Here is an 11,969-nt window from a genome sequence, read left to right as displayed (position 1 = left end):
GACTCAGGGCGGTTTACAGGGTATTTAAAACAAAAATCAATACAAAAGTTAAAAACAATTAAAAGAGATTAAATCAAATCCCTAAAAAATAAAAACCCCAATTAAAATTCTCAGCCTTGGCCAGAAAGCTCAAAGAGCCAGGTCTTCAGGTCCCGGCGAAATGAACGAAGGTCGGGGGCAGTCCTAAGCTCCGTGGGCAGCTGGTTCCAGAGGGCAGGCGCACCCACAGAGAAGGCCCTCCCCCTGGGTGTTATCCGCCGGCAGTCTTTTACCGGCGGCACCCTGAGAGCGCACTGGACGAAGGGAACTTGGTGCTGGCAGCAGGTGTTCCCTCAGATATCCTGGACCCAAGCCATTTAGGGCTTTATAGGTCATCACCAGCACCTTGAATCTCACCCGGAGGGCATGTGGGTCACTCATAACCAAGCAAATCATCGCAGCTACTCTGTCATTTCTAGCATCCCTGACTTTTTGTCCATATCTTGTTTTCTGTGAATCTTTCTCCTTGCCCAATATACTTTTAGTTTCTTGAGACTAGTATTTCAACTGTTGGAACCCATAACTCTATTAAAGATGGGGCAAATGCCTGTGAGTGCTTCTGAAAATGAGAGTTTAACATGACCACAAATTAGAGAAACAAGTTTCCCGTTATAGCAGAAAGCACATTTATTTAAAGAAAATACACAGTGGAGATAAGCTTAGAATCTAGCTACAGTAGTTAAATTTTATTGGGAGGAGAGGTCAAGAACATATTTTCTGGGTATGTGTAGGTATGTATATGCTCCTGGGGAAAAGACAAGAGAAAGTGACAGCAAGTCAACACTTTTCTACACAAAGAGCAGGCAGTATGATAGACAAAAAAGGGGTTCCGGATAAATCTTTAACTCTCTATCTACCCCTTACTGCCTTCCTTGTGGCCAGTTAGTCATGAAATACTGAAGACTTAGCAGCACTGGATTTCACCTCCAACAGCACAGCCCACAAGAGCCAGAAGACATGGAACAATTTGGGATCCATATAGTTGAACGCAGTATCTTATTATCAAAAATTGCTACAGGCAAAGGCTATCTTGTCCAGTAGAGTTTTATTTTTAAGAAACTTCTGTGGGACCAAAATTATTTTCTTCTTTCTACAACAGTTCCCTTCTCCTCCCAAACTGCTTCAGTGTTCCTGTCAAGGTTATACCCTACTTAAGCAGCATTTAATTTCCAAATGTTATTGTTGCACTACGCCTGAGCAGATCTCCAGGAAAAGGAAAGAAAGAGGTGTCTGCATTCTGTTAGTGATATTCTGCAAAGATAAGGTGATTTATAAACCTGTCTAGAAAAAGGAAGCATTCATGTCTTTAGCGAAACATGTGACTTGCCAATATCCCGCTGAATTTTTGATGTAAAGTGTCATGTATATACTGTCAAGCCTTGGACAAAATTAGAAAGTCAAAAGAGTTTACAATCCACTTGAACACTAATGAGTATTTGATCTAATCTACACAACCCAGTAAGTAACAGAGCATTAAATACAGAACTATTCTTTTGGGGATTTTTTTTAACTGCAGCTTAATTTATCAACTATGATGAATGACAGTTGCAGAGAACAAATACGCCTTAGGCAATTAACCGTCACTCATTATTTGAGCATATTTTTGGCTTCCATTTAGGGGGAGATTTATTTATTTTTTGTCCTATAAAATAGAACTGCTTATGCATCAGCTCACCCTCAGCTAGTAAAGTCTTCTTTGGGTTCCAAGACTGCAAAATGGACAGAAAAAGTGGTAAGGATGTGAAGGAGCATTATAGACATATGGATGTACAATTGCATGCTGAGCTTTTGTCTGGCAGACTGAACAACAAATCATGTCCCCAGGTCTGATTCTGACATGTCAACCTAAACACCATCAGCCCTGTTATGAGGTAAAATATGGAATCCATACGTTTAGTGTCATGCATGAAATGAAAATTCAGGGTAATTAAGAGAAAATTAAGAATTAATTAAGAAAAGCCATGTTTTCAGGTTTTCATTTATGTCATTGTATGCCCAGAGGCCATTCCTTCAGAAAATTGTAGCAAAAACCTTTCTGAAGAAGATATATGCTCATTTACCTTCATACCTACTTCCTCCATGGTACAGATCATATGCACAGGTATACAAGGGTTAAGAGAATGCTATGGACTGGTGAATGGATATTCAATCCATATAACCAAGGAACAAGACCATATTCTGTCAGCCCATTTTTCTTTCTCTGGGAAGGGTAGTCTTAGCCTACTTTCCCTTCAAGTCAGCAGTCCAGGAAAGCATTGCTGACTCTTTATGCTGTATTAGCTTTCCTCAGCAAACAAAATCACCACTCAGCCATCTTCCTTTCCCTGTATGCAGTGGCTGGAGTAATTCCCTACTGTGGATTTAGTGCTCTCTGAGCTTGGTTGTTTGCTTGTGGATGTTTCATTACCCAACAAGTAATAAAACATCTACAATCAAACTACCAAGCTCAGAGAGCATCAAGGACTCCACAGTTCAGCCTTGCGCTACATTTGTTCTCTTCTATTGCAATTTCCTACCAGCAGACCAACACATCCATGGATTAAGTTGGGAGACTGAAGAATCTGATCCATAGACTCAAAATCTGTGCAAAAGGGGATGGAATGATTCTCTGAAATCCAGGAGTATGAAATCTGGGCTGCAAATATCTGAATAGTGATTGGATACCAGATTGGTAACCTCTTACTGTGTGGGTTTTCAGGGAATCACAGCAGAAAAAATTCCTCTGCATCATCCTTTCTGGCCCAACCCTTCCTTTTTTTGTTTCATACCTCATCTCATTAAAATCAAGCATAATGCACATATCTTTATTTATTTCAATTCACATTAAAATCATTGGATAATCAGTGACCATGGCAAACAGGCTTGACTCTATGGATCCGAAAAAGGAGTCTGAAGTAGCTCTTGCGAGCCACTGGTTGCCCATTCCTGATGCCAAAATATTAAATACTGATTTTCAACACATTTGAAATTTGTTCAAACATTCAGTCATTTTACATCTTGATTAAAGGAATGGAATCATGGGTAAACACCCATGAAATAACAGGGACTGGAAAAAGATTGATCTTTTCCTCAGATTAAAAGCCATTTTGGTGGAGCTGATGAGGAAGCAGGAAATAATTTCAGTGTTAATTTAGCAGGTTTTCCAATTGAGGGTGGAGGGAATCTCTGTTGGTAATCTCTGGGCACTGGCTGGGATTTTTATGCTCTTTTTAGTTCCTGCATAGACTAGATCCAAAAGGAGGTTAAGGAAAGGTAGAAAGGTATGAGCAAAAATGTTGAAATGATTGTTCTAACTATCTGTTGGTTGATACTGTGAAAAAAAAATGAAGGAAGGCTGGTGGGATAGAAATTTCTTTTACAGAAATCTCACTGGACATTCTTTTCTTTAATATGCTTAATGATATTTTCTCTACACTTATCTGGACAAAAAAATACTCTTAACAAGCCTATCACTTCTGCCGTTGCTTTCTCTGGCACAAATTTGCCAGTCTTCCTTTCCTGTAGTAATGAGATTGATTTGTTGTGATATTGCACAAATGAGTTAGAACAAGAGTTTCAACATCTGAATTCTCAGGAGTATCATCTGGATCAAATGAGCAGTCATTTTTTAAAAAAAAATATTTTGAAGCTAATGCCTTTTCACTTCCATTTGTCTTATCTCTTCCACTTCTTTCTACGTTTCATCTTTTTTTCTTGAAAAAGTTTTCATTTTTCTTCTCATTGGTTGATCATCTACATCAGGCTGGAGCTGATATACCATACTTACCTAGTCTTACTTGACATTAGTTTCACTTGTAATTTTGTCTCCATGCAGGAAGCAGAAAGATAAGTGTAGTACCTTTCTGACAGGATCTTTCTGGATAGGTATAGAAAAGGGCTTTTTTTAAAAAAAATGTAGGAGTGCATTTGGAAATTTGAGACTATGTAATGAGTAAAGTCACAATTTCTAGTGGGCATGGTCAAGCAGAAAACATCAATTTATCAGAAGACAAGCTGAAGTTGTCTTACATAGCACCCGTAACCTGGCAATTGAATTAAATTACTTTGAAGTTATACAGAATACACTGAACTATAAACAAGTCAAACAATTTAACTTTGTAAGACAGCTTATCAGGAAACAGTCACTCAACATTTTCCAGCTCATATGTACCTTTTCATCTGATTGGAATTGGAAGGAAAGAAATAGATCCAACTCTAACTATGCCCGGACGCTTCTTCTTCATGTCTTTGGGGACTAACAATATGCTGCTATGTGAAAATGGTCTTTAAAACTGATAGCAAAATTCCATTTATACAAATTATTTACAGCTTTATTTTTATTTATTTATTTTAAAAAAAACAACAATTCTCCCTGATATTAGGCCTAACAGATTTGGGCTGCAAATCTCCTGATAATGTGGGAGAGAAGTAGAATATTATATTTGCTGCCATTTACTGGTCATTCAAATATGTGCAGCCCAAATTTCATGATTTTACCTTATATACAGTCAAAACAAGCTTATCTGAACAAGCAACTGAATGGGTAAATAATGCAGACTAGAATAATCATAATTTCCCCAGCTGGAAAAGCAATCTGTAAAATTCTGAACATTTAACCACACCTCTTGTATTACTCTGGATCTATTTATAATCTTTCTGATACTTAGGGAGTGACCATTCCTTTGGCACAAACCAGGACCTAGCTCTGATAAAATACAAACCACAGACAGTCAAGTTTCAAAGAAAATGATAATAATTAAATTATGTTTAAGCCAGCAGGGCACAAGCATTTTTCTGGTGCTAATTTAAGAGTTAGAAATTTTTTTTGAAAGCATGCTTGCTTATGTACCCCAAGAATGCAAATTATAATTATAACAGTTGACTTATAATTCAACAGTCATTTGATTTCACATAATTCTCAGCCCAAGTCTTGCATTTTGTCCAACACACTAGACCAGCTCATTCAACATTGTCTTAACTGTCTGGAGCAATACTGCTTAATTATTATTCCAGTGGGGGACAGATATATGAAAAGCTCTCCAATGTTTATCAGGTTAAAAAAATTAATAGCCTCTTGGGATTTTATGAGTATAGGACATAGTCAAGACACTGCAATAAATATTTCTGTCTGGCTCAGTCAGTGAGTCTGCATAGCCATTGCTTCATTCTTACAAAACAAAATTAATGGCAGAGGTGGCGTTGTGTAATCCAGCCGAAAGTGGCGACTGGCTATGAACATTTCGGTGAGTTTAATGACTTTGCTTTTGGTTAGATAGAACTTAATTATATGCCTCTGAACAATCCAAAGCATCCCAAATTGTTTTTGATCAAATTGAAATAGCATAATTCTCAGCATAATTAATTAATTAATTCTAAAACATCAGCCCATTTTTAAATTCTTTTGAGACAACTGGCTTAATGGCTCAAGTTAATGGCTCAAGTTATCCATGCTATATAGACATTATGCTATTGGCCAGATGTTATTTGGGGTCGAGTAATGGAAACGACTAGCACACATGTGCGGGGGAACCTTTACCTTTTTAATATATTAAGAAAACATTTTATCAAACAGCCTGCTGGATACCCCATACTCATTTCAATCCATTTAAAAGAGATGTGAGAAACTGGATACAATATGACAGTTTTAAGGAAAATGCTCTCATGGGCTTGCACAAAAGAAACTATACAATAAGTTTGATATTTTGTGTGAACTCACATTTGTACACACAGTACATGAATATTAATACCAGTTCAAACCAAACTGGAACTGCTCATCTGTGTCAATGTAGCTGGTGAAGAATTATTTTAATTTGGAATTATAATAGTCTTCCTTCTTGCATTCTCAATGAAAATGCAAATTAGGGATAAATAACTAGAGGTGAACAGAGTTTATTTAGACATATTATTGCTAAAATGAAATTTGTTATTTTCAAATGTATTATTTAGAAGAACTGAACCCATAGGACAGAGTAAGAGTATTGAAAATAAATTTATAATACAATGTGATAAGCTGATCTAATCTGCTGTTGCTACTATAATTTGATTTATATTTTTATTACAATAGAAGTTTAGATTTAATAATAGAAAGTACTGCATCAGCCTAATCTAACATGCTTCTATATATAGTAGCCGCTTCAAGAACAACATGGAAAAAGCTGGAAGGGAATTCAATTATTACCCTTTATTCACCTTGTTGTATGATTTAGGATATAGATTTCGGCACAGGAGGAAAAAGGGAGAAAGAACAACAGAAAGAAACATCAGGCATATTAAGAATCAAATATAGTAACGTTAATCCTAATTGTATAACTTTGAAGATAAATTGCACAAACAATGTGGTAGCATCTGAAAACTTAAGCTAAATTATGTCCATATTGCATCTCATCAGCTATACAGTTCTAGAAACTCATAAAGAAAATCCTGGGTCAACATGACATCTACAGCTTAAGGGAGACATGAAAAATAACAAATGTTTGGAGCAGCAGTGAAGAAGATAAAGCAACAAGTATTATATTCGGAGCACCATACAGGCAGATCAATTTGTGTTTCACTGGTCACACTACAGAGCCTGCTGCCAAGCTCATTGCTGTGATTTAATTCCATGGTGTCAGTTTCTAAGAGCCAGTAAAATATTTACACACACACAACTGAGGAGGAGAGGAAGTAGCTGAGACCAATCCTACTCATCTCAAACATCTCAAGCAACAGAGATTTACAGCCAAGCAGTCTAAATTCCTGTTGGAGCTCCCTAGAGGTATTATGAACTTTGTTCTGTGAAATAATTGTTGCTTTCAAACCAAGAAGAAAACCTTCACAGATTAACCAAGAGATTAATCACATGTGGCTAAGCCATTAGAGATACAGTGCTGGAAATGAAGAATCAAATCAGTGAAGGGGCATAATGACCAAACTGGCTAAAAGGCAATGATTCTGATTTTTTCCCCTATAGCTTTGGCAAAATGTTCTTAAATGTTTAGGCCATAAACTTATGGATGAGTCAACTTTGTTATTTTGCCCTAAGAACTTTGAAAAGGATTGAGTAAATCATACAGTAGTGTAAAGTAAGGATTCTAAAAGTCACACCAAGGAGACATAAGGGCTCTTATATTTATCGTTTCTCTTACAGTTAATATTTTAACTTTCTCAGGGAATGGCTTAAGACATTTACCCAAAACATAAACATGCTGGTTTCTCACTCCATATACAAAAGTCAAGTGGACTGTCAACTGAATAATCTGTTTTGCTATATCTATTTAGGGGTTCAGGTAGCGTATATACTGCACATTGTTCATCCAACAGAACATCCTAGGAGATCAATAGGAGCCATTGGGAGGCACCATTCATCTTTCCCAACATCGACTGCCTTAAACAATTGCTTCATTCAGTCTTCACAGTATGGCCAGTCTTGATTTAGACTGGTCTTATGTATATTTATTTGGAGAAGGACAGCTCCATCTCTGAAGAGACTCCTTGTCCCCTATGGTGAGCTCATCGTCCCAGTCTATGGACTTACCAGATGGAAGGAAAGGCATATGGCAGTAACATTCATGCAGTCTTACCTTTAAAAAATCCTTAATATAGATTGGGACCATATAACTTACTAAGCAAAAAGATAGTTTGCTTATTTATAGAGTAAAGTGAACTGATAATTTGTGGGTCTTATGGCACCTATCTTGTCTTTCACTTGCCAAACCTTTCCAAATTAAAAAAAATGTTTTTGTTTTATGCCCATGCTGGGAATTCTGGGCATAGGTCCAACTTTTATGTTTGTGAACTAATTGCAGTTTATCTGATCAACTATGGATAAGCAAACCATAGCTTATTGTGCTACATCAGGGGTGTCAAACTGCTGGCCCACGGGCCCAATGCATCATAGTGAAACAGTGCCCGCCCCATTGCCAGCAATGGAAAAAAAGTTGTGATACATCGCAATATGTCACGTGACATTGCGAGTTTGACACCCCTGACGCAAACAAGCAGATCCACATGTGTAGTATTCAGACTAGCTACTTTATTATTCTCTGTCTATTACAGAGGGTTCTTCTCCTCAGACTGGCAGTTTTAGCCTGGGAACAACCAGATAAGGCTCCCAGGCAGCGGCTCCCAACTTTTTGGGCACCAAGGACTGGTTCCATGGAGAGAGGTTGTTCCACAGACTGGAGGGGGCATGATTTCATGTTCTGCCTCCATCCTGCAGATGGAGGCTTCGCTTGTTTGCATGGCCCAGTTTCTGGCATGCTGCAGGCCAGTGCCAGTCCACAGACCAGGGGTTGGGGACCCCTACTCTAAGGCATTTAAGGAGGGTCATACCTAGCCCTCTTTTATTTAAAGCAAGTGCAGGCTGATTCCTCTCTTGAGCCCATTTCCCAACCAGGATAGTTGTTCTCCAACAGCAACTGTATCATTCATAATATCAGCTCCTAAAGATCTGTGTTAGCCCATCCAAAATGGCTTGCTGGGAGTACTATGAAAAATGTAAAACATGGTTCCTATAGTTGTTTAGCATCCCTTGGATCAAAAACTACTAAAATGTTGTCCAAGTTAGTCTTTAGTGGAGGATCTTGCTCACTCAGTCCCATCATATACCTATATCCAATTATATGGGCAAGGAACTGAAGCCTTAAGTATACTGATGAACAAAACAGTTGCAGAGTTTATTGTATTTCTAGATCATTGTTAATTTATATTTTGACTTTCCTTGCCATTTTTCATGCAAATAGAATTACTCTGACAAGCAGAGGCAAGGTCACGAGAGAGCACAAAGGCAGATTGTAGGCCAATCACAAGCAATTGCTAATAGCCAAACTGGTGGTCTGGTTTATGTGATGCTATTAGCATGACATTTGGAAGGATTATTTTTTACCCATTCAATTTTAGATAAATAGAAATGCAAAGAAAAAACATCTTTTGTGAAAAATAATGTGAATTTAGTCAGGATCAAACTTTTTTTTGCTCTTTGGTTAGATTTGATTTTATCATGCAAATATAATGGGATCTACAGAGGCTAATTTTTTTTCTTTCTGATATTTTATTCAGCTGTGCATGAAAACCATAAACTTATAATGTGCATGAGGTTAGCATTAATTTAGAGTTTAATTGGAAATGCTGAATTTGATAACTTATAAACTAAAGTCTTTAAATATATTTCTTTTCAGTCTTATACTTGTTTCTCTTTCTGCAGACAAAGGAAAAAACATAATACTAACTGTCAACCCAGGGCCTATATAAATACAAAAAAATAGGCATGGGATTGCTTGATCAAGTCAACAGTACCATCATCTTGGATGAGCATATATTAGAGAAGAAGTCACCATCTCGCTGGCATGCAGACAGTCTTGTCACCCCCAGTCAGGGATTTCAAGATGGATCCAGTGAACTTATAATGGATAGCACCAAGATCTTGGGGGTCCAAATCATACTGATAATGGCTTATTCTCTCATCATTCTGCTGGGATTCATTGGCAATTCCTTGGTCATCTACATGATAGTGAGATACAAAACCATGAGGACTGTAACCAACTTTTTCATAGCTAACTTAGCTCTGGCAGATTTAATGGTGGATACTTGCTTGCCCTTCACTTTGGCTTATACTCTGCTGGATGAATGGAAGTTTGGGGCTGTACTTTGTCATTTGGTGTCCTCTGCTCAAGCTTTATGTGTTCATGTATCTATTCTCACATTAACTGTGATTGCCCTGGATAGGTACAGATGTATCGTTTTTCATCTAGACAGTAGAATATCCAAGAAAATCAGCTTCACCATCATAGCGATTACATGGCTGGTTGCTGCTCTCCTAGCTAGTCCACTGGCTATCTTTCGAGAATACAGATATGAAGAAATTCCATCCATCAACCTCAGAATAACTGTCTGCTCAGAGAAATGGCCTTCTGACAACAGAGATGCCACTATATACAGCTTATCCATGCTCATCCTGCAATATGTCTTCCCTCTTTCTATCATCTGTTATGCCTATATCAGGATATGGTTCAAACTGAAAAGCCACATTAGTCCTTCTGCTAGAAATGACACTCACTGTCGCAGGAAAAAGACTACAAAGATGCTTTTCATGGTCGTTGTGGTGTTTGCCGTCTCTTGGCTACCCTTCCATGCTTTCCAGCTCGCTGCAGACTTAGGTATGGCACTTGCCCTCCATGACTATAAACTCCTTTATACAGTATTTCATGTCATAGCCATGTGTTCCACTTTTGCAAACCCCTTGCTCTATGGCTGGATGAATAAGAACTACCGCAATGGATTCCTTATGTTCTTCCACTGTCAGAAAAAACCAGAGAGACTCTATGCAGAGGGATCAATTCGGGGAAGGTCTTGCACTTTCAAGGCTACTACCTTGAATGGGAGCATCAAACACTCAACAGGTGATGGACAGCTACCAACACCGGTTTAGTACATAGCAGCTTCATCTCTACACAGGAGCTGAGCCTCAGCATTACCCACCTAAAACTGTTGATGTTTTTTTCTAAAATTAAAAATGAGTTGAATTCCCAAAATGCTGTCATTGTCACAACTAGATGAAAGCACCTTATCTGTCTGTCTGTCATGCCTTGTGTATGATCAATTCTGCTTTCCCAAGTTAAACAATCCTTGCCTCCAATTTGTGTTTCTTGTTCCAAGAAGCAGAAATCATGTCATTCCATTATGCTTTAATTTATGAGAATTTAGTTCTACAGCTATTTGAAGGACAGGAGAAATAGCTGACAGGATTATTTCACTGCTTTAGGCACTTAGAGGGAATGAAGGTATTTGCAACAATACTTGCAACAAACCACAGGATCCAATGGCACTCATTAAATACATGGTGTTTATTTTAATTTCCTGTAGATTTTTTGCGCTCCTCATATCAAAGATCTATCTTAGCATTCCTTAATCAGAATTTTAGGAAGTACATTATTATAGTTATAGGTCAACAAAAGAATAGGAATAAAAAAGATGTATAACACACGGGTTCTGTGGAAAGTTTGTTCTAAAGTAATTAGTACTAACTTCTCAAATTATTTAAAAAAGGCGAAATTTGCTTTTTGATTTCCAGCAGAAAAGATTGACTCTAAATGTTTTTAAGCTAAGAGCTGTTGATAGTGACATCCACACTACACTCCATAATCATTTTTTGTATTTGATTCACTGGCTAAAGTGATTGTTAAGTCTTGTTCTTTAATAAGTAAATATTTATTTTGGCGATTGAAATTCCTGTTCTTCTTGACTGTTGTGAATATTTCATATTATGAGGTTGCTTTCTTACCTTTTCGGTTTGGAGGATGCTAAGGTGTCATTCATACCCTTCATTCTTGGTTAAGTGTCTTATTGAAAAGAAACATGCCCTATAATATTTATGTCCACCTACTTGACCAGTTCAGATTCTTCATATATAGAAGAACAGATTTACCTTATCCTGAATTTCTCAGTTCTTCTGGTGTTCAAAGTAAAAATCAGGATAACTCCAGGTGGGAAGGAGAGTAGCTGCAAAGAGCAAATGTGAGTACTATGGTGCTCAGCAAAGCACTCTAAGTGAAAATTATGTCATTTATTGCCAACACGTTGTACCAGTTCTACCACTGCTCCAGGTGATCTAGAATTGCTCAGAAATGCTATGGAATATTGATATCTTTGACAATGGTGTTTGCTCTGGCTCCTAGAATGTAAATGAAATCTTCATTAATGGAGCCAAAAGGGTTATAATGGGATTAGATGTGTAATGGATAACTATGTCATCATGATAACCATCACAAATTGCTGCTGCCAATGTACATTAAAAGATCTATCTGAAAGGAACTTTGGAGTGTTTTTTTTATTTTTTATTTTTTATTTTTATTCCATTTATATCCCGCCCTTCTCCGAAGACTCAGGGCGGCTTACAAGCTTAGCAGTAGCCTTCATTCTATGTATATGCCTGCTTATTAGGGCTTTCACACACACACACCCCAAGCGGCGTTATT

General features: G+C 37.6%; 1 protein-coding gene across 2 annotated transcripts; it reads left to right on the top strand.

Annotated features, from left to right (window-relative positions):
• The first annotated feature begins 1,142 nt into the window (after positions 1–1,142).
• Positions 1,143–11,711, top strand: LOC310634508 (neuropeptide Y receptor type 2-like). 2 transcript variants are annotated; one of them, XM_083352932.1, is made up of 2 exons: positions 1,143–1,303; positions 9,200–11,711. In XM_083352932.1, the coding sequence occupies exon 2, from the start codon at positions 9,263–9,265 to the stop codon at positions 10,421–10,423; it is 1,161 nt and encodes a 386-aa protein (XP_083209058.1). In that variant the 5' UTR covers positions 1,143–1,303; positions 9,200–9,262; the 3' UTR covers positions 10,424–11,711. The 2 variants fall into 2 exon arrangements, with proteins under 2 accessions (XP_083209058.1, XP_083209057.1); XM_083352931.1 differs by lacking the exon at positions 1,143–1,303 and adding an exon at positions 6,663–6,772.
• Positions 11,712–11,969: the final 258 nt, after the last annotated feature.

Source organism: Vipera ursinii (assembly GCF_947247035.1).
Source record: "Vipera ursinii genome assembly, chromosome: 2".
NCBI lineage: Eukaryota > Metazoa > Chordata > Lepidosauria > Squamata > Viperidae > Vipera > Vipera ursinii.
This window is presented reverse-complemented; position numbering and strand designations above follow the sequence as displayed.